The sequence below is a fragment of the Mus pahari genome, chromosome 20 (genome assembly GCF_900095145.1).
Source record: "Mus pahari chromosome 20, PAHARI_EIJ_v1.1, whole genome shotgun sequence".
In the NCBI taxonomy this organism is placed as follows: Eukaryota; Metazoa; Chordata; class Mammalia; order Rodentia; family Muridae; genus Mus; species Mus pahari.
In genome coordinates, this window is record NC_034609.1 from 33975258 (window position 1) to 33998231 (window position 22974).

At 48.1% G+C, this 22974-nt stretch overlaps 1 protein-coding gene, 3 non-coding genes and 1 pseudogene across 4 annotated transcripts in view; 2 read left to right on the plus strand and 3 right to left on the minus strand.

The window, feature by feature from the left end:
- Positions 1-5827: 5827 nt before the first annotated feature.
- Positions 5828-5967, minus strand: LOC115062741. The gene has a single exon (XR_003842670.1). It is a non-coding gene; the product is annotated as a small nucleolar RNA SNORA48 (small nucleolar RNA).
- A 2021-nt stretch (positions 5968-7988) lies between these two features.
- Positions 7989-8819, plus strand: LOC110337703 (annotated as a pseudogene).
- A 449-nt stretch (positions 8820-9268) lies between these two features.
- The window catches only part of Vac14 (VAC14 component of PIKFYVE complex), a 99388-nt gene continuing 85682 nt past the window's right edge, over positions 9269-22974 (plus strand). The window contains exons 1-3 of the mRNA XM_021220264.2: positions 9269-9695; positions 22281-22431; positions 22687-22854. Coding sequence (XP_021075923.1) covers positions 9592-9695; positions 22281-22431; positions 22687-22854 — 423 coding nt within the window. The 5' untranslated portion in view covers positions 9269-9591. The remainder of the gene's footprint in view (positions 9696-22280; positions 22432-22686; positions 22855-22974) is intronic.
- On the minus strand, positions 20805-20875 carry Trnag-gcc. The gene has a single exon. It is a non-coding gene; the product is annotated as a tRNA-Gly (tRNA).
- Positions 21496-21566, minus strand: Trnag-gcc. Its single transcript has one exon. It is a non-coding gene; the product is annotated as a tRNA-Gly (tRNA).

A 22974-nucleotide genomic window follows, 5' to 3' on the forward strand; every position in this document is an offset into this window, starting at 1 on the left:
TGGGCTACAACCTAGCAATGTATCTTTTAATAAACCCGGTGCCTATTATAGGCATGGAGGGGATAGCTTAGGGGTTCTCGGTTGGTTGGTTGGTTGGTTGGTTGGTTGGTTGGTTGGGGTTTGCTTGCTTCAGCTCTTTTTTTTTTTTTTCTTTAAGATTTATTTATTTATTTGATGTCTATAAGTACAATGTTGCTCTCTTCAGACACACTAGAAGAAGGCATCAGATCCTATTTCAGATAGTTGTGAGCCATCATGTGGTTGCTGGGAATTGAACTCAGGACCTCTGGAAAAGTAGTCAGTGCTCCTAACTGCTGAGCCATCTCTCCAGCCCATTTCGGCTCTTTTAACACAGAATCTCAACATGTAGCTCAAGTCGTCTTTGAACTTCATTGCTCTTGCCTCAACCTCGTAAGTGGATTACAGTGTGTGATGTCACACTGACTTAAATGGTGGTGCTGTGTGTGTATGTGTGTGTGTGTGTGTGTGTGTGTGTGCATGGGGGTCAGAGGAGAGCCTTAGTCCTTGCCTTCTACCTAAAGACAGGGTCTCTCTTGTTCACTTCCCCTTGTGCCAGGCCAGCTGGCCCACTAGATACAGAGATTCCCCTGTAATAGCCTCTCAGCTCCCAGTGTGGGCATGCTGCCATTGCATGCACTACTGTCTCCAGTTTTTAGTTAGGTTCTTATATGCGAACTTAGATTGCCAGACTTGTGCAGCCAGTGATTTGCCCACTGAGGCATCTCCCAAGCGCTTAAAGTCAGGAAAAGGAACCTCCATTTTTTTTGTACCACCTCAAACCCTCAGCCAGTATGTGCTACACACAACGAGTGCCAAGCTAAGTTTTTCCTATAATGCTTTTAAACTACAGTTCATAAGCAATTCATTTCATAGTCAATAAAGATACTACTAATAGGGACCAACAGGATGGCTCAACAGGGGAAAGCACTTGCTGCCACATCTAACAACCTGAATTCCATCCCAAGGACCCACATGAGAGAAGAGAACTGACTCTTGAAAGTTATCTTTTGTCTTCCACACGTGTACCATGACATGCATGCCTATAGACACACGTGCACATGTAATAATGTCATAAAATAATTTTTAAAAGATACAAGTAATATGGATGAAGCCAAAACCCAGATGACAGATTTTTCCCCCAGTGGTTTCTTTGAGCAAAGGCCACACTAAGCAGCAATCTGGAAGGATGTTGAAAATTAGCGAGTAGCCACTATGACTGGCAGATACAGAGGCTCTATAAAGTCAGCGGTTTCCCAATCCTCCTTTATGTCAGAATCTCTGGGGAGGACTTGCAAAACCAGATTTGCTGGGCTGTTCCTCTGAAACCCCAGCTGAAAATTGCTTTGTCTTTGAAGAAACCCCTTTGATTGGGGTCCAATATCACCTGGGGCTTCTCAATTCATTATGTCATGACTTTTACATGCAGTGGTGTAACTGTTACTAACAGTTGCTAGAGAACCATTCCAAAGTCTATAATGACAAGCAGACAAAAATGGGACTGCAAGACATATCATCGCAATGAGAAAGCTGTGAATTTGCAGCCAGGCATATGAATTACCCTGTCGCTTGGAAGAATCAGAGTAGGGAGTGCTGGCTAGCAGGGTCAGAGAAAAGAAAGGCAGGCAGTCTGCAAAAATGACCCCAGATCTTCATTCACAGTACTACTGCTTGTCCCGGTATGGATAAGTGACCTTAATTACTCTACAACGCTAACATATTAGGGAAGTTTCTTTCTAGAAACTTCTGACCTAAAGGTAGGACAAAGAATTAGTTTGGCCTTTAAGGAGAAACTGGTTTCTTAGCAACCTGATTCAGAATGCAATTTCAGGAGAAAAGAGCTCCTGCTGGTTGGAAAAAAAAAAAAACAAACAAACAAACCTGTACAGCTTCAATTATTAAAGGCCTTACTGTATTGTGAATAGTGCAGCCCTTGGGAAATTCAGTTCATATTTATGAGGGAGCAAACTCCAAAAAGCAAAGAAGCGGATGAAATATTCTAGTAGATATGGGTTCACTGGAAACAAACGCACCCTGGAGAAAACAGACCAAACCCCATTTTATCATTGCATGAACCATCATCCAACCCTAAATGTGTGAACTTGCACGGCATTTTGGAATGTCCTTGACAAGTACTTAATTCAAGCTAAAAGGAGGAAGCTAGTAGAAAACATGTTTTCTTAGGGCATAAATCTCTCTGCATTGAGCCAAGCTTTTGTACTGGTTAGGAGTGGAGGGGCTCCTTCCTCTGTTCCTGGATTGTGTTGGGAAAGGTTTTGCCACATGTAAAACCCTATTGGTAAGAAAGCACACTGTCTTGGATTCCTGTTGGTTAATTTCTCCTCAACTTAATGAATTTTTGGATTAGGCCCAGCATTTGTTTACTGTGGACATGTAACATATGACTGCCAGCTTAGAAGCTTAAATGAATCCAAGTTTATTCATTCTCAGTTTAGGTGGGTCAAGAGTCCACACAGACTGGGCAGGGTTCTCAGTCCAGAGAGTCACAAGGCTAAATCAAGGACCCACCTCATCTTCCTGCAAAGACTGCAATAGGAAAATATATGCCTCTAAGTTTCCCTTGTGTGTTGTCAAAATTCATTTCCCTGTGCCTTTGGCTGGAACTGTACTTTCTTGGCAACTGATGACAGGAGGCTGCACTCAGCAACTAGAGACCACTGTCATTACTACCATCAACTGTTCACAGCGTGAGTCCCATGGCCATCAGGAGAATCTTCAAGCCACTTAGAGGTCTCATCGGATTACATCAGCCCCACCCATAGTAACCCCCCTCCCCTTTAATTCAGCATCAGTTACAGACATTTATTACCCTCACAAAATCTCTTCTGCTCTCCAACACAGTAATTCTGTAGTTCATTATATTTAAAAGACTTTTTCACATCCAAGGACTCTGCCTGTTACAGCCCTCCACTCACTGAGTCTCGGAACTATGAGCTGAAGCAGATGCTCTGCTTTCAAGATCATAGTAAGGTTTGTGTGTGTGCTTTTTGCTTGTCAAAAAAAAAAAAAGAGTATCATCTTGTGTCTAACAACAAATGCAGTACTCCTTGGACTCAATGGTAGGCTAGTCTTCCTTGTCCTAAGTTCTTGACTCTGGAAGTTTTCATGAATTTAGATGCATCACCCTGTTAACTGCATCTTTAATCACTCTATAGCCATAATTCCCTCTCCCCAATTTTATCACACAGTTACATTATCTGTTCTCTACTATTTAATGTGACAATCCAAAGCAGCTGTTTTCCAGCGACTCCATCTAGACCTGCACCTGCTCCCGCCCTCAGCAAATTTGGGGCTGCTATCTGTAACCCGGCCCTCCTGGTTACCAGAGCATGGACGCGCACACTGACTCCCACATGGTGGGCTGGCAGCCACTGTCAGTGTCGTGGGGCATCCACCAGAGAAGCCTACTCAGACATCAATGTAAGCCAAGTCTTCATTAGCTGGTCAGTGACTACACTGGGTGTTTGGGGTCCCCAGTGTAGCCCTGAGCCTTTCTCAGAATGAGCATTAAAGTACAAAACCACATCTGAGGTTGACATACCTCAGCAGGAACAGGCAGAATCAGAGCTACAGAAACCAAAAACAAGGTGAGCACCTTTGGAGACTTTTCCAGAACTATGGACTTTGATGGATTAGGCCTTCGTTTTTATTTTGGCAAGTGGTGCTGTGTGCAAGCTGAGTTTTATGGCCTGAGTGGTGCTTCCACCATGGTATCAATTGTGCCAAGGTCTAGGGCTCTGTTACAGTTAGTACCTGCAACTTTAAGAGATAATATCAGTTGTTTTGCTTTTTATTGATTTTGTGTGTGTGTGTGAGTTTCACATCTGGCACCCCAGTCTTGCCCAGCTCCCTGTTCCCTCATGTCTGCCCTTCACCCTTGCTACAAGATGAAAAACACACAACAACCCCCCCCCAAAAAAAAGCATAGAAAACTCATTGTGGAAACTGTAGCATGCCACAGTGTGTCCCACAGTATATGCCTCAGTTTCATACATCTTTATTTGCAAATGTTCACTACAGTGAGTCTGGTTCAAGGTCTCTGGCTTCTGTGACACCATCAATAATGGATTCTTATCAGGACTCCTCCCAGTGATCCCGTTGTTGCCCTGTGTCATTGGAGGTCCTGTAGCTTGAGGACAGCAGGACTGGCCCTTTCATGCAGCCCAACCATTGGCAGATGATAAAGATTTTTGGGTGGGGCATCTCAGAGCCCTGAATCTGGGCCCTGTGGTAGCAGAACTGGCCAGCCCACCAGCTCTCCCTTATCTGCACCAACAGGGCAAACTCTAGCACTGCTCTGGCTAGGCCAACCAAATGCCACCATCAGCAGGAGACAGGGGCAGCCCTCCTGCTATCATGCCCTCAGGGCAGGGTCACCTAGATGCATGCCTCCAGAACCAGCTCCATTGTGCCCAGTCAAGACACAGGGTGCTGGTGCTGCAGCCTGTGAGGAGCTGGGCCGGCACTCCCACTCTCTCACCCTTGGGGCTGGCTCACCCATGTCTTTACCATCAGAACCAGCTCCACTGTGTTGCCCAGGTACGGTGCAGGGCCCACTCTCACAAGTGCTACAACTGACAAGGGACAGGGCCATCTCCCCTGCTCTACTACCACAGGTGATGAGGAGTTGGAGGGCATCACCCCCACACCCATGCCATGGCAGAGTGATGGGGCCATCTCTCCTGAATTTGCACCCTCGGGGCTGGCTTACTCACATCCCTTGACCAGGGCCAGCCCTACTGTGCTGCCAAGGTGAGGCAGGGGATGAGGTATGCTGCACCTGGCCAGGGATAGGACCAGGTCACCTGCTCTCATGACCCCAGGGCCAGCTCTTCCGGTTGTCAAGGGTGACAAAGAGGCAAGGTGTGGGGGGGGGAGTCATCACACCCCCTGAGCCGCCTCACAGAGGACTAGTAGCTGGGTCAGCTCTCCTGCACTGTCACCCCTCCTGACTAGCTTCCTTGTGTCCCCAACACCAGGGTTGACTCTGCTGTGCTGTCCAGGCAACGTTTAGGGCCTGCACGCTGTAGCTGGTGAGGGGCAAAGCTAGCTCTCCTGATTTCATGACCCTGTAGGAAGCTTTCCCAACTGCCGGGGGGGGGGGGGCATGTCACCTCTGCAACCATGTCACCCCATGGCAGACAAGTGGCAGAGCCAGCTCAACCACATCCCTGCCATCGAGGCCCGGGTGAGGCACAGGGCCTACTCTCTGCTGCCTGTGGTGAGAGATGGGGTCAGCTCTCCAGAGCACTATAACCAGTGAGGGGCAGGGCCAGTTCTAAACAGCCCCTGGACACCCAGGTGGTCCCCCCCCCCAACCAGGGACATCCTCATGTTCTCTGATAGTAAGTTGAGCCACAGACATTGACACTGACCCCTGCCACTGTATAGCTATGGACTCAGGGCCCTCAGCGGCAACTTAGGCTGGGACCTCACCATGGCCCCTGGTGGCAGGGCTGATATCTTACATCAGGCTACTCCTCTCTGCCCTTGAGTCTACAGCTCCATCTCTCTTCACAATGCTCAAGCTGCTCCACTTCTCTCTCTCTCCCATCTGACTGCCACATATTCGCACATTGTGGTGGCTCCAACTGCAGGCTGCCCACACAGCTGGTGGGCCCCTGGGTGACATCCTCCATCCACAGTGTGTGTCATGGCAGCAAGTAGAGACCCATGGCCCGTCTGTGACGTGCACTGGAGGAAAGGTCTGTGAGTGGCATGGAGGTCCACAGGTCTCTGCCTGTCCTTCTTCAACGCTGCCATTCCTGGACTTGATTTGACTTGATTTTTATGTGTCCAAGACCTGAAACAGTTTTGGACACCAAGCCAGGATCAAGTCAGGATGAGCAAGGGACTGCCATCTGCTCTGCCCCTGACTGTTATAAGAACAATACCAACAAGGTGTCTCTCTGCCCATTGCCAGGGGGTGATAATACCACTTTTAAATGGCTAATATTTTAATATGTCTTAGGAAACATAGAACTATTTGGATCTTTCACTTCAGGGCACAAGCAAGGATAAAGTGAAAGTTTAAGATTTCTTTTTAAAAGGAAATAGATTCGAGGGACCAGAGAATTGGCTTAACCTGTAGGGTGTTAGCCACACAAGCCCAAGACCTGACTTGAAATTCCTTGTACTCACTTAAACACTTGGTGAGACAGGGCTTGTGGTCTCTAACTCCAGCACTGGGAGGTAAAGGAGGTGGAAACGGGCCAGTTAGGGTTCCCTGGCCAGCTCCGCTAGCCAAATCCATGAGTTTCAGTTTCAGTGAACTATCTCATTACACAAAAGGTCAGGACTGGGCACGTAAGTCAGTTAGGTGACTAGCATGCACAGAGCCCCCCTCTCTGTCCTCAGCACCACATAAACCCAGTGTGGTGGCACACACCTGTAGTCCCAGCAATAAGGAAGGCGGAGGCCAGAGGAACCTAATCTTTCAGTTATTATCTTATTAAGGTTTTTACTGCTGTGATAAAAACACCCAAACCAAAAGTTTTGGGGGAGGAAATGGTTTATTTCACCATATAGCTTATATGGCTGAGGGAATTCAAGGTAAGAGCATGCTGGGAGCTGATGCAGGGGCCATGGAGGGATGCTGCTTACCGGCTTGCTCCTTTATTAGAGCTTGCTCAGCCTGCTTTCTTTTCTTCTTTTTTATTGGATATTTTCTTCATTTACATTTCAAATGTTATCCCAAAAGTCCCCTATACCCTCCCCCGCCCTGCTCCTCAACCCACCCACTCCCGCTTCCTGGCCCTAGTGTTCCCCTGTACTGGGGCATATAATTTTCACAAGACCAAGGGCCTCTCTTCCCAACGATGTCTGACTAGGCCATCCTCTGCTACATATGCAACTAGAGACACAAGCTCTGTAGGTACTGGTTAGTTCATATTGTTGTTCCTCCTATAGGGTTGCAGACCCCTTCAGCGCCTTGGGTACTTTCTCTAGCTCCTTCATTGGGGGCCCTGTGTTCCATCCAATAGGTGACTGTGAGCATCCACTTCTGTATTTGCCAGGCACTGGCATAGCCTCACAAGAGACAGCTATATCAGGGTCCTGTCAGCAAAATTTTGCTGGCATATGCAGTAGTGTCTGGGTTTGATGGTTGTTTATGGGATGGATCCCTGGGTAGGGCAGTCTCTGGATGGTCCTTCCTTCTGTCTCAGCTCCGAATTTTGTAACAGCCTACTTTCTTATAGAATCCAGGAACCTCTGCCCAGGGTGGCCCCATCCATGGTGGGCAGGACCCTCTCACACCAATCACTAAATAGGAAAATGCCTTACAGGCTTGCCTACAGCCCAATCTTATGGAGGCACTTTCTCAATTGAGGTTCCCTCCTCTCAGATGACTCTAGCTTGGATCAAGTTGACATAAAAATTAGCCAGGACTTTTTTTTTTTTTTTAATCACTATCTGCATAGAGTTTGAGTCCAGCCTAGGACACATAAGAACTTGTCTCAATAAGGGTGAAAAAATAAGAGTGATAGAGGACACTGGACCTCGGTTCTCCGTACATATGTACATACACATCTGAGTAGCACAGTATTAAATACAATCTGAGGGTATGACTCAGTTGGTAGACTTGACCAGCCCCTGGGTTCCGTGCCAGCACCACATAAGATCAACTGTGACGACGCTTGCCTGTAATCCCTGCACTCAGCAGATGAAGGCATGAGAATCGAGAGTTCAAGGCTATCCTCAGCTATATAGAGTTTGAGACCCTGTCTCTAAAATAATAATTGGATTAGAGAGGTGGCTCAGGAGACAAAGGCATCTGCCGCCAAACCTAGCGGGCTGGAGTTCCATTCTGGGACCCCCACATGGTGAGTGGGTGGGGAGATCCGACTCCCCCCAAGTGGTCCTATGACCTCCAAAGGCGCACGTTGGTGCATGCACACACAGAAATAAAATGTAAAATCAGACAGATGGTTAAGATATGGTGAAAATGGATGGGAGGGCTCTGGTGGCTGGGATGGAGGTTAGTGGCTTCGTGTGGCCGGGGCTGGAGGCAGCCCGGGGCATCAGGACGGACTGTGGTGAACGTAGAGCCAGTGCTTAGGCCCGGGTGGGATGGGCTCGGAGGCGCGGAGTGGGGACTGAGACGCCTCGGGACCTGGAGGCGCCCGAGCGGGGGCCCTGGGACCCACGGTGCAGCCACCACGGCGACCGAGGAGCAGCAACCCTTTCCAGCGCGCGCAGGAGGACGAGTGGCGGCGGCGGAACAAGACTGTGCGTGCTCACGTACGTGGCCGCGGCCGCCGTGGGCATGCTGGGGGCCTCCTATGCCGCGGTGCCCCTCTATCGGCTCTACTGCCAGACTACTGGACTTGGAGGGTCAGCAGTGGCTGGGCACTCATCAGACCAGATTGAAAGCATGTTGCCTGTTAAGGATGGGATCATTAAGGTCACCTTCAATGCTGATGTGCATGCCAATCTCCAGTGGAACTTCAGACCTCAGCAAACAGATCTATGTGGTACCAGGAGAGACTGCACTGGCGTTTTATAAAGCTAAGAATCCTACTGACAAACCGGTAATTGGAATTTCTACATATAATGTTGTACCATTTGAAGCTGGACAATATTTCAATAAAATACAGTGCTTCTGTTTTGAAGAACAAAGGCTTAATCCACAAGAAGAAGTAGATATGCCAGTGTTTTTCTACATTGATCCTGAATTTGCAGAAGATCCAAGAATGGTGAATGTTGATTTCATCACTCTTTCTTACACTTTTTTTGAAGTGAAGGAAGGGCACAAGTTGCCAGTTCCAGGCTATAATTGAAGTAGCTCCCAAGGCCTGCTGCAGATTTGTGACTTTTGGAAAATCATGTATTGCTTTCTCAAAAGAGAAATAACTCTACAGTAATGGATTTTAAAGCCCTGTATTTTAAATGGTTTTACCTTTCAAAAAAAAAAAAAAAAAAGATATGGTGAAAATGATGGAAACGCTGGCATACGCGAAAGTGACTGTTAAGTGACCAAAGAACTAATGCATAAATTAAGTTTGAGTTAAGCTCCCTCTGTAAACTGTTTCCAGAAGCGCCCCCAGCTCTGCGCAAAGCTCTGGCAGCGAGCCTGAACCGGCTCCCACCACCTGCTCCTCACTCGCAGCAAAACCTCCCGCACCGAACCCAGCAGCAGGTGAAGAAGGGGTGGAGCCCTGACAAGCGTGACCAATCCGCTGCAGCAAGCGCGCGGGGGCGTGGCCTCGGGGGAGGGGGCGGAACCTTCGGGCGGCGGAAGGCGGAAGTGCTCGCGGCGTCACGTGACCTGAGTAACATGGCCGCGGCCCAGTGAGCGTTGCCGGTTCCTGGCGGGAGCTGGTCGCGTGAGCCGTGGGGCGGACCGGCTCGCGCGTGGGAGAGCAGGGTCGGAGCAGGGGGACCCGAGGCGGCGCGCGGCGGCGGGACGAAGCAGGCGAGCCCTGGGCGGCGTAGCCCATGAGCAGGCTCCGGTGTCCGCGCGGAGCCGCACACTCCCCTGGCCCTGGCACGGCCCAGGCAGCCTCGGGCTAAGGTGTCTGGAGGCTCCCAGGCGCAGCGCGAGCTGCCACCATGAACCCAGAGAAGGATTTTGCGCCGCTCACTCCCAACATCGTAAGGGCCCTGAATGATAAACTCTACGAAAAGCGGAAGGTTGCAGCGCTGGAGATCGAGAAGTAAGAGCTCCTGGGACCCCGCCCTGGCTATGCGGCTCCTAGCGGTTCTGCTTGCCCGCGGCGGGGGTTCGGTTCTGGTTTCAGCTCATAATAGCACATTGCTTTAGAGCGGGAAATCCAAGAGCCCCTAGCTTTGCTAGTCTTAACCTCCTGGTGCTCCCAGATAGCAGCAAAAATGAATTGACTTAAGGTATGTGCAGAACCTAGCACAGTACCTGACACACTCATTGTGGCCTCAGTCAAAAGCCAGCTAGATCAGAGTGGCCTCTCAGAGGAGGTGGAGTATTTGCTTGTGGTGTCCCGCCTGCTCTTGTCAGCTTCTGAAGTAGCCAAGTGTAGAAATAGGTCAAAGCACGTGATCCGATGCTCAGAAGATTGTCACGGCACCCTCCCTTGCAAGTGAAAATGGGGAGATTTGACCTTCCCCTCTAATGTAATAGTATCCGTGTGTCTTAATGGTGCACCGGTGTTTCCAGGTGTTCGAAATAGGGAATGTTTAATAGGTAATGTTTTGCTGAGTGTGTGTGAGAGGGCACGTGTTTTTTCCCCCCAGCCAAATCTTAGTAACAGTCAGTTGAGTAGGTGGTTTCAGAAGAGTAGAAAGAAGCAGCCTGTAAAACAAACAAAAAAAAAAAAAAACATTAGGAGTTAAGACATCCAACATGGTAATAGTGGACCATATGTATCTATTTAAATTTAAGTTAGCCAGAGTAGTGATACAGGCCTGTGATTCTGGCACTTGGAAGACTCGGGCAGAAATACTGTACTAGTTTGAGATTAGCATTGGTCACCACGAGGCTAGACCCAGTCTCAACAACAACAACAAAGTAATAAAATGAGTACAAATTGTAAATTCAGCACGTCAGTTTCACTACTCATAATCCGGGTGTGTTCAGTAGCCAACCACTACAGCTGCACAGTGCAGACTAGGGAACATTTCAGTCATTGCACAGTGGTCAGTCACGTGGCCAACCCTAAGCTAGGGAGTGGTGCTCATTCATTGACTAGGATAGACTCTTTACTCAAGGTTTCTTAACCTCGGAGCTGTTGATATTTGGGGAAGCATAATTCTTGGTTGTGATGTGCACTTCTGTAGCTTGTGTGATTTTTTTTTTTTTTAAAGTAGTACCTCTGCCCTTTACCCACTAGATGCCAGTAGTACTCCATCAGTTGTGACAATCCAAATTGTCATCAGACATTGCCGAATGTTCCTTAAAGAGTCAGAATCAAACTAGTTGAGAACTGCTCTGCCCTAGGCTAATGGCTTTGGACTTAGGTAAGAAGACCCTTACATTCGTTTGCAGTACTCACTCTAGTGGTTTGTTTCCTCAGCCGCCTTTTTTGCCTTGCCTTGCAGTGCTTAGCACAATCCTGTTGTCATGCTGAGTAGTGCGACCCAATGATGGTGTCTAGGTATGATTATGTGTCCGCGAGTTCTGTCGGTCTTGTGAAGCTGTGGTGTGTATTAGTCAGGTTTTCATTGCTGTATCAAACACTCAAGATTTAAGTGGACAGGGGAGTCTGTGGACAGGGGAGTCTGTGGACAGTTGGTCCTGTGGCTTTTGGGCGTGATGAAGCCCTTCAAGGGCACACACCAAAAGGAGCTTTCACTAAGCCTAACTCTCCAACTCTGTCATCTCGGAATGTACCAGGCAGAGGGCTACCTACACCGTGCCTACATGGGCCTTTGAGAAACAGTTAAGATTCTCACGGTGGCACACTGACACCAGTTTTTTCCACCCACTCAGCGTCACAGAAGTGTCTGTTTTTTATCCTGGCTTGAGTCATCTGTTAGGTCCTTGAACAGAGGTGTTCACAATATTGCTGCTTCCAGCACAGTCTGTGTAAGACTTCCCTGCAGGTGGTTCTGTAGGGGCTTGGTCGTAACCCAGTTTTGTATTAGACATTGCCCTTGATTTGTAAAATTCAGAGAAAATTCCTAGGGTGGTAAGGGACTATGGCCTCCTTAAGAGAAAAAGCATTTGATTTATCCTCTTCTCTTAACACAGTGAGTGCCTAGTGGCATTTGACACATGTACACAGGAACAATAGCTTTGCAGTTTTGATTGGACAGTAACATTGTAGCCTAAGGAACTTGCTACTCAAAAGTGGCCTGCAGACAGCTACTGAAGAAAGACTCTGGCTTCATCCTTGTGTGAGTTAGAGTTGGCCCTCGAACAAGATTCCTGCATGACTGTTGTACATGTTAAAGCTTAGCAAGTGCTAACTTTAAAGACCTTCTGTTCTGTGCATAGAATATTCGATATTTGCATATATTCTTCATAATCCTTGGCCAAGTAGCCTATTAATCGGTCCCCACAGACACCCCATCAAAGAAAAGTTAGAGCATTGACTGTTGCCTGTGGCGTGTGACAGCTCGTGTGCTACAGAAGTGAATGTGCTTGCCCTGTTCTTAGTTGAGCGACCCCTCCAAGACTCCTGTTTCTTAAGAAGCCACATGGAATTTTGGTGAAGAGCACTAAAGCCTGGGAGCTGAGATTCCAACTCCTCCTATTCGCTAGTTAGGTGTGCCTGAGCAAGCTTATTAACCTCAGTGTCCTCATCTGCAAACTAATAATAGTATTCAATGGGGCATAGTATTCATTTTATTACTTGAGCTAATGCAGACATGGTTAATGCAGTCCTAGACACATTGCAACTGTTATGTAATGTGCGAACAGCTGTTACATAATTATTTTTAAATATTTCTAATTGTTTTATATCAGTACTTATCTTGGCACTCTTTGGTTATCAGAATAATGGTCTCCTAAAGATATCTTAATCCCTGGAACCTGTGAATGTTGAATTTAACATAGCAGTTATGAGCTTGAGGAGATGGCTCAGTGGGAATATTAGTTATTTTTCTGTTGCTGCAGTAAAAGCCCATAAGCCAAAATCAACTTATGGAGGAAAAGAGTTGTCTTAGTTTATGGTTTCAGAGGGCAAGCCCGTATTGGCAGTGGTTGCATGGCAGCCCTCAGCTTAGAAGAAGCCGAGAGCTCATTATTTCTGTCCACTCAGATAAAGCAGAAGAGGAAACTGCAGGGGGGGGGGGGAGGCTGTGTCTTCCTCCAGTGACATGCTTCCTCCAGCAACACTCCAGCTCCTAAAGGTTTCAGAGCTTCCCCCAAACAGTGCCACCAACTGGCAACCAAATGTTTTCGGTATGCACACTTAGGGAGATGTTTCGAATTCAAATATCCTTCTACACCAGCATGAGAACCTGAATTTGAATCCCCAGGCTCTTATGTAAAACTTGGGCTTGGCAGCCTGCACCTAGAAATCCAAGTGCCTGGACTTAAGTCAGTCATTCTAACTAAACAGTGAAGTTCAGGTTTAGTGAGAAACCCTGTCTGGAAAAGTGAAGTTCTACTTACCTTTCCTGTGAAGGAGACAGACACCTAGTGTTGGCTGACCAACAGCTGTGCGGGCGCCTATTCTACATCACAGAGCCAAAGAAGGGAGAAACAGCAGGTACAAACAAAGTTGCTAATCCCATGATTTTAAAAAGGGAGATTAGCCTAGATTACCCAGGTGGACCTGGTGTAGCCCTAAACAACCTTTAGTGTGAAAGAGGGAAGCAAGAAGAGTATCGGAGGCTCCAGCAGCCATGATTAGCTTTGAAGTTGTAAGGAGCAGCTAGAGAGAGAACATGGGCATCATCTATAAGCTGACAAGAAGGTTTTCCTGCTCTCCAGGAAAAGTCAACCTTTCTAATGCGGCCACCCTCTAATACAGTTTCTCATGTGGTAGCGACCCAGCCATAAAGTTGTTTCATTGCTACTTCATAACTGTAAGTTTGTTATGAATCATAATGTAAATGTCTGATGTGCAGGCTATCTGATATGCGACCCCCAAAAGCCTCTCACTCACACTGCTGTACAGCTTCCAAAATTACAGCACTTGCTCACAGCCTGATTAGTTCAGTAAGGCCCATACGTTGTGCCCTAAGCCTCTGAGTCTGGCCATTTGTAACAGGAGCCAGTAGGAAGCTGGTACAACTCGGGGAGGGGCTAGTGATGAACTCTGAGTGGTGCAGTGTTTGTCCAGGGCTCCAGGCCACTCTGTGGTTCTACATCGGCCGCCTGTCTGAGGCCTTGAGCTCTGTGGGAACAGGAACTCAGCTTCATACCATGCTGTCTCTCAGTAAGAGACTGAAGGCCTGGCTGCCAGTCGTTTGTCTCTGGTTTTCCCAAACCAAGCAGGAAGCCCTCAGCCTCATAGACAGCTGAGCCTAGTCATTAGAGTGAGATATGATTAGAAGCCCGTTTAGAGTACACCTCCAGTGAATAAGATTCAAATCTCAGGCAGAACAGGAGTGTGCTTTGTGGTTTTCAAGGAGGCAAGGGTCTCAGGCTCCCTTAGTTCTGACTGGAACTGCCCATTGGGTGGAGAGAAGCTGAGAGATGTTAAGTGTATTGTGAGCTTTTCTCAACCCCTGTTACGTGCACAGTCTGCCCCTGCTGCTGTAACAAAATACCACAGGCTAGTGGCTTCAGTAATAGCCATTTATTGCTCACAGTTCTAGGGACCTGCCTGGCCTTTTCTTCACGTATAAGTATTTGGGGGAGGGAGGGGTGCGGTTAGCACTTCATCATGTGAATTTGGAGCCTAAAGGGTACTCAGTCACTATGATCATAAGTATGTAAAGTTTCATCTGCCCCATCACCTGGGGTAGAAGTGGGATACAGAGGGATGGAGAGAAGCATCCCTGTGGTTAGCCATTGTTTACCCATCCCGCCTCTCACTGCCCTATGATGCTAACCCATTTCACAGAAGAAGAAGTGGAGACCTCTTATTAAATCATCTTTCCAAGATTTACAGCTAGATGCTGGGTGTATCTGTCTTAAAGGGCATCCCCACTAGCTGGGTATGTTAACCCTATCTCCAGACAAGAAACCCAACTCCTGTTAGTGGGTTCCCCACCCAAAGGGAGGATGTGCGTATAATGAATTTCATCCTTGGACATCTCTGCAGTAACATTAGTCACTGCTTTCAGTTCTACAAAGCCATCTGCTCATATGACAGCCAGTACTGCATTTGGTATTCCTTTGGGAAGATGTTTTATAGTTATTGCAGGTCCTTAGATGCTAAATGTCCAAGGAAAGGCATGTGTGGTTCCACTCTGCTAGCATGGAGTGACCAACCTCTAATAGTACACATGGGCACTAGACCTGAAGAACTTTCTGTCACTGCCTTTATCAGCATGGTACCACAATTTCATAAAGACAAGGCACTCAAGATTTTTCCTTGGTTGGTGGTTTAGTCCCTCAGAGCTCTGGGGGGGGGGGGAGAGTCTGGTTGGTTGATATTGTTGTTCTTCCTATGGGGTTGTAAACCCCTTCAGCTTCATCAGTCCTTTCTCCAACTCCTCCATTGGGGATCCCATGCTCAGTCCAATGGTTGGTTGCGAGCATCCACCTCTGTATTTGTCAGGCTCTGGCAGAGCCTCTCAGGAGACAGCTATATCAGACTCCAGTCTGCATGCATTTCTTGGCATCCACAGTAGTTCGTGGGTTTGGTATCTGTATATGGGGTGGATCCCCAGGTAGGGCAGTCTCTGGATGGCCTTTCTTTTAGGCTGTGTTCCACACTTTGTCTCTGTATTTCCTCCCATGAGTATTTTGTTCTCCCTTCTCAGAAGGACTGAAGCATCTACATTTTGGTCCTCCTCCTTCTTGAGCTTCATATGGTCTGTGAATTGTATCTTGAGTATTCAAGCTTCTGGGCTAATATCCACTTATCAGTGAGTGCATACCATGTGTGTTCTTTTGTGACTGGGTTACCTCACTCAAGATGATATCTTCTAGTTCCATCCATTTGCCTAAGAATTTCTTGATGTCATCATTTTTAATAGCTGAGTAGTACTCCATGCACTTGGAATTCTAAAAGCCTATCAATGTGGTGCCCTTTGAGAACCCAGGCAAAGTTAGGGACCAGAGCTCAGAGTGCTACTCGAATAGTTCCAGTGGTTTGAGGCAATTTGTAGAGTTTGGAGTTAGGGCTCAGTTCTGCTGCTTATCAGCTGTGGAATCCACAGCAGATTTCATAGACCTGGGGTCAGAGGCTGATGGTTACTCCGTTCTGCCTGCAGACTGTTTTGGTCTGAATCTCAGAGCAAGTTCACATGAAATTTGGGTTTCTGTAGAGTTATGGCTGGGGGTGCCACATTCCTATTCAACAAGAGCCAACCCCACCCCTACCCCCCATCCTGCTGGCTTGCTCACCAAGGCTTCCCACACCACTACCTCCATTGGCTTTGTTTGACTCCCCTGCCTACCCACTGTGAAGATTGCCTTTTGTTTTTGTTTTTGTTTTTAGAAACAGGGTTACTCTGTAGCTCCGGCTGTCCTGGAACTCACTGTGTAGACCAAGCTGGCCTCAAACTTAGAGATCTGCCTGCCTCTGCTTCCCAAGTGCTGGGATTAAAAGTGTGCACTCTTGCCACCCAGCAAAGGTTACATTTGTGACTTCTGGTTGAATGTCTCTGTGCCTTGGCTTACTGTTTGTTTTTTGTTGTTGTTGTTGTTGTTGTTGTTGTTTTAAATGTACCTTGAAAACATTATGCTGGGTGAGAGAAGCAGGCAGCCACGAAAGGCCAGAAGTACCGTATCTCTAGCGACAACAGATTGTGGTTGCCAGAGGTTGAGGAAAAAGCTAGAGGAGATGAGGCACAGGGTTTCTTTAGAGCTTATGGAAATGCCTTAAAGTGAGTGAGCTCTACAAGTCTGCATGTGATAAAAACCACTGGACTGTGTACTCGCAAGTAAGACTGACAGCTTGTAGCTCATAGCTCATCTTTGAAAGTAAGAAGATAGATGATACATCGTTATGGGGTGGGGGGGAGCACTTACTAATGGTCACAGTTGTCACCTACAGTCAAAAATCCCCTTTTGTCCCGGCCATAGCCAGTGAGTGCTCAGGATGGTTTTTGGTTAGGGAGCAATATCAGACTTTTTGTTTATTATGTGAATGAGTGTTTTCCCTGCATGTCTGCACCGTGTGTGTAGTGCCCATGGAGGCCATAAGATAGCCTGGAACTGGAGTAACAGTTGTGTGCTGCCATTTGAGTGTGAGAATTGAACCCATGTCCTCCAAAAGAGCAGCAAGTGCTCTTAACTGCTGAGCCATCCCTCCAGCCCTTAGGTTTCTTTAATACAATATTTTTATTCCTTGATAATTTCATGCATGTGTACCATGTAGTTTTATTCTACTCACCCCCGGCTTTGTCCCCTAACTCAGTGTGTGTTTTGTGAGTTAAATCTCAGGCCTTGTCAGAAGACAGTTGGCCTGACCTCAGGGGCACGTGCTCATTTCCATTCAGTTTTCTGGTGATGTGCGAGCAAATAGAAGCCAACTTCCTCCGGCATTTGGTGGGGCAGATGGAGACAGACTTACCCAGATTCTCTTTGGGAAATCGCAGCCTGGATGTGCCATCTGAATACGGATGTCAGTCACGTGGAGAACTGAGACAGAGAATTGTACTTGCCCCAGGCATAGGCTGCACAACAAAGGCATGTGTGTCAGCTCTGACTTACCTTTCTCCTCCTCAGAGCCAGAGGGAGCCAGGCTCCTCAGCCAGCGGTGTTGAATGAGCAGTGTCTTGGGTGGTGTGTGTAGAGTGCATTATCTCCTGGTTCTGACTTGAGCACTTGCAGTGCAGGATATATGATACTCCATATCCAGTTCTCTTTTTAAAAATGAAATCCTTGTGATTCTTTCACAAAGCTGTGTGGCCTTGTGTTGCTTAGCTTCTTCATCTGTAAACTAGATCAAAGAGTAAGTACCAGACTGGGTGGCAGCTTTTAGGTTTAAGTCTGATTACCCATTATCTTAGGGTTAGCATTTGCTATGGTGAAACACCATGACCAAAGCAACTTGGGGAGGAAAGCATTTATTTGGCTTAGCTTCCACGTCACTGTTTGTCATCATCAAAGGAAGTCAGAACAGGAACTCAAACAGGGCAGGGACCTGGAGCTGACTCACAGGCCATGGAGGGGTGCTGTATACAGGCTTGCTCCGTGTGGCTTGTTCAGCCTGCTTTGTTCTAGTACCCAGGACCACCAGGGGTGGGGTGGGGTGTCCCCACCCACAATGGGCTGGTCCCTTTCTGTCTGATCATCTGAAGGTATTTTCTCAACTAAGGTTCCCTCCTCTCAGGTGACTAGCTTGTGTCAAGTTGACATAAAAGTAGCCAGTACACTAGTGTAAACAGCCAGTACTTGCCTAGTGGACAGTAGGTTCTTTGTCTCCACAGTAGGAGGCTTAGTTCAGAATGTCTTGAGGGTGTGCCTCGTCTGCACTCGCTGTGTATATGGAGGGGAGATGTCTAAACACTGAGCAGCAGGGGGATGACCTACAGAAAGGGCTGCCGTCACCTTATGGGCTGAGTCTACACAAGACTTATTATAGAATGTAGTCACTTTGCAGCTAAAAGGGCCTCAGGAGAGAGGAGGAGGAAACTCTGTTACAGTTTAAAGGACATAATACCTTGTTGATGTCAAGGGTTCAAACCTTCTGTGATCCTGAGAAATGGCCTTACTGTCCCTAAGGTTGTTCAGATCCTGAGTTGAGGATGATGTAGCTACAGTAACTGACCGGGGAAGTCTGCAGCATAGAGTGCTTGCTGACTTACCAAGCCTTGTGTAGCCTGTGACATCACCATACTGTGTTCCAGAGCCTGGGGCTATCAGTGCGGGCTGGGACTATGTAGCACAGAGTGTGTGTGGCTCCAGGTTTTCTCTTGGCTGATAGCTATCCAAAAATATCCTATGGAGATGTAGTTCCCTATCCAAGGGAGCAGTCAGTGTAGCAGCCTCTTCGATGTCATGGGCAGTTGTTAAACTCAGTGCTAGCCCACCCTGTGCTTATGTCTTTTGGGTGTCTACCAGCCTCCTGTACCTCCAGCCAATTGCAAGCAGAGGCTCCTAAGCCACTAAAGGACATGGTACTCCCAGGGAATTGGCTTGTTGAACCGGCTTTTTTCCCAATACTTTGTAGGGAAACCAGGCAGTAGCAGCATCTCTTCTTTGGAGTATAGAACAGTAAATCCCGAGTCCTTTGTGGCATTGAAGGACCCCAGGGATAGGAGAGTTTCTAGGCCAGATATTAACTTCAAAAACGAGTTCAGCCAAAGACCCCCCACCTCTGTCTCCCAAGCAGTAGATGAAAGCCGAGGCAGCCTGTTGTCTTTGAAGAAGACTAAGCCTGGAGCTGGGGAGCCTGCTGTTGAACTTCACTTACTCTGTGTGTTTCTACAGTCAGCAGCCATAGCTATAGTGGACTGGGCTCTTCTCAGTGTGTGTTTTGAGTTTGCAGGAAAGGTGCCTGCAGTTGCTCAAGCTAACTTGTGATAAGATTAGAAGGCCTCAGCACTGTCGGAAGCTACATCAGTTAACCCCCAGGTCATGTTTTCCCATGCAAGCAACATGGCAGCACAAGGCTTCACCCATGTTTGCCCTACAGCTGTGCCCCCATCATCTCTGCCAGCCTTTGCAGACTGACTCCACTGGCAGATGTTTACTGATTGGCCAGCTGCTGGATGCAAAAAATTGGACTGGAGACAGCTGGTACTAGAACTGCAAAGGGGGCAGTGCCCAAAGCCCTGATCAAGCTTTATGGATGTAAAAGGTAGATGGTGGCACTGATCAGTACACTTCTGGGCACTAAGTGCTTCTGGGTGCCAAGGAGGACTCACACCTCACACCATGGAAGTGCAGGAAGGTATAGAGGCAGGGCATCTGAGGAGGACAGGCCCGAATGTGAGAGGAGCAGGCCCCCTAGGAAGCTGCAGCTGGTGGAAGTGGGAGGTGGAGAGTGGGCAGGCCAGAAGGTCATGTGGCCTGATTTGACTGGGAAGGGTGGCCTTGATTCATGAAACAAGATTGGCCCAAGGGCTGCCCCTGTGCTGTTTGAGCTCGTAATACTGGTGAGAAGGTGCTAGAATAGTTTCTCCTCCAGGGGGCGCAATTGCTTTAAACTTGTTTTCCCAGAAGATACAGAAACTTACACTTAATGTAATGGTCCCTGTGGCCCTGGGACTTTAATGGCCTTTGATGTGGCCTGAAATGACCGAATTAAACCCTGATAAGTTTCCCAGTTGGTGGGTGAAAGGTGCCACTGAGCTCATGAATTGTCCCCGCCGTTCATCTTCTTTAAAACCTCCTGTTATTGAAAGTGGTGGCTCTGCCACCAAGGCCACATGCCTTCTCCCCCTTTCCAGTAGATCTTTGTGGGAGCCCGTGCTGTTTTCAAAGCTTCCTTACTGCCTCTCAGATTTCTAGCCCCCAGAACTACAGATCACTCTTCAGGTTCCCATCCATCCCCTGCCGGCCACTTTCCATGGCTCCTCATGGCCACCAAAGGGAGATGGGATTGCTTTGCCAAGCCTTCAGGACTGCCCACTGCTTGCACCTTTCCAAACCTATTATTTCTCCTTCACCTTGGCCTTGCCAAATGTTTGCCCATCTTGCCTCAGTCCAAATGAACACACCTCCTCATGCTTCCGAACCCTCTCCCAGGCCTACTCGCATAAGACCACAACATATCTCGCCTATTAGATATCTACCCCAGCTTTCCTACCTTCCTCACCCTGCTACTCTTGATGGGTTTGTACTGTCATCCTCCACCCACCCCAGCATAGCATCCTTCAAAGTCAGGGAATGAGTCTGTACAGGGCTGACATCTGGGAGGAGTGCTCCCTGGCTGCTCCATGAGTGTCCAGGAATCTAAAGGACAGGAAAGGAGCATGTCTCAGGGATGGCTGGGAGGGAGGCTGGCTCTCCTCTTGAGTCCTGGCCTAACCTGGACGGTATCTACATTCCAGGTGCTGCTGCGCCTTGTATAAGCAAAAGCAGAACTCAGCTTCTGGGCAGGAGTGGGAGGCACAGTTACTCACTCTCAGTAACTGTGGTATAGCCCATGTTCTTGACCCTTCAAGAAGGACACACAGGTTCTGGATCTTTGTGGAATTTAGAAAATGCTTTTCCATGAGGAACATTTAAAAACAGGCCAAAACCAAGTCATTTCCAATTTTTTTTTTTTTACTATACTTAAAAATTTATTAGGCAGTGTGAAATTTTCATCTCTTAGAATTAAAAGGATTGCTACTGCATTGGCCGGGAATCGAACCCGGGCCTCCCGCGTGGCAGGCGAGAATTCTACCACTGAACCACCAATGCTCCAGCTGTGAGCAGCTGTGTGGCACCTCCCTATAACCTCCTCCCTGGGCCTCCTTGTGTATATGTTGAGTCACAGCCCAGTTTATGATACTGCCACATCAGCTTAGCTTCAAGAACAGCAGCTAGCTCCAGAGCCAGAAGGAAGTGAGGGGTGAGTGTGGGTTTGTGTGCATGTGAAGTAGATTTGCCTTTGGGCTTTGAGTCAGGAAAGAGAGCTCCACTCCCTCCTCCTCAGTCAGCGGCAAAACACACGGAGACTGGGCGAGCCTCCCCTCTGTGTGGAACTGGTGTGCTGCTCTCAGTTTTCACACTGCTTTCTGCTGGCGACTGGCCCAGACCAAGGGCAGCACTGTGGAGTTCTTTCAGGTGCAGGCAAGGAAGCCAAACTCCTGCAGCCAGTCACACTTGTCAAAAGAGCCCAGCAACTCCCTATGAACTCTGAGCAGAAATCTGTAGTCCTTGGGCTGCTTCAGGCCTCATGTGGTTGAGGGACCGGGTTCCTCTGGCATGATTTCTGTGTGTGAAGAAAGGGACCCCCCACACACTCCAAAACAAATAAACAGTAACAAAGCAAACAAATTTTAAAATACATAATTTTTTTAAGGAAAGAAAACAAGCTCTGCATTGGCCGGGAATCGAACCCGGGCCTCCCGCGTGGCAGGCGAGAATTCTACCACTGAACCACCAATGCTCCAGCTGTTTGGTGTGGTGTCTGTAGAGCTCTTCTCAGGGCTATTTCATTGAAGAAACACTGAGCTTCACCTGGCTGGTTTGTCCTGTTTGGGAAACCACACAGGATTGGTTCTTTCCCAACCTTCTTAAAAGCTTCTGAAGCCAGGGCCTATGATCTGACAACTCCTCCCACTTAAAAGCCCTTGAGTCATCTCTAACCCCATAGTGATGTCCTTTCCTTCTGTATGTGATTCTCCCTTTCCATTTCATTTCAGTAGGCAAAATGGAGTAAAACACCTGCCTTCCTTTACCTAGGCAATGCCTGTTAATGTTTTTAAAATAGTATCTCAAATGGAACTACCCTGTCATCAGTCTCCTGGGCATAGATAGCATATTCTGTTTCTGTGGCGTCACTACTCTATTTTGCTACAATTTTCTGTTTGTGATTTGATTTTGCCATGTGTCCCAACACAGATACAGAGGAGTCTTCAGGGGCATGAGTGCAGAACTGAGCAAGTGTTTGATAAAGATGCGTATTAGCGTTTTTTAAGACAGTAGTTTACATTCTCTCGGATTCCCAGAAGTACGCTGGCCCTACTACTCCTCACTGAATGCTGAGCAGGGCAATGATGAGGACCTGCCCGGCAGCAGAACTGAGAGGGCCTACCCTAGAGCCCAGACAGCAGAAGTAGCCCGGGTTGTGTGTCCCATGGTTTCTCTCCTCTCTCTCCAGGCTGGTGCGGGACTTTGTGGCCCAGAACAACACCATGCAAATCAAGCACGTGATCCAGACCCTGTCTCAGGAGTTTGCCCTGTCCCAGCACCCCCACAGCCGGAAAGGGGGCCTCATCGGTCTGGCAGCCTGCTCTATTGCCCTAGGCAAGGTACATCTTCATTCTGATTGAGGTGTCCAAATACCTTTCTACCTGAGCCCCAGCAGGACCATTACAGATGTGTATTTTATCAAGACCTCTGCATTTAGACTACTAGCAAATACCGCCGTGTGGCCTGGCAGCTGTGTCCCCGTAGTGTGGCTCTCCTTCTGGGGGGGCTGGCTTGGGATGTGTGTTCTTAGCTCAGCTCTTACACTCCAAGGGAGGGGACTAACCTTTCTGACTAGTCCTGGCTGCTCCTTACAGGACTCAGGGCTCTACCTGAAGGAGCTGATAGAGCCAGTGCTGACCTGCTTTAATGACGCAGACAGCAGGCTGCGCTACTATGCTTGTGAGGCCCTCTACAATATCGTCAAAGTGGCCCGAGGCGCTGTGCTGCCGCACTTCAACGTTCTCTTCGATGGACTGAGTAAGGTAACTTCTGATTCAGCTAAGAACAGCCCACCTACCTAACTTGACTTTCTAGGATGCTGAGAGCTTGGGACACTGCCCAGATGCAGGCGGAGCAGGAGCAGATAAGCATGCTGCTGCAGG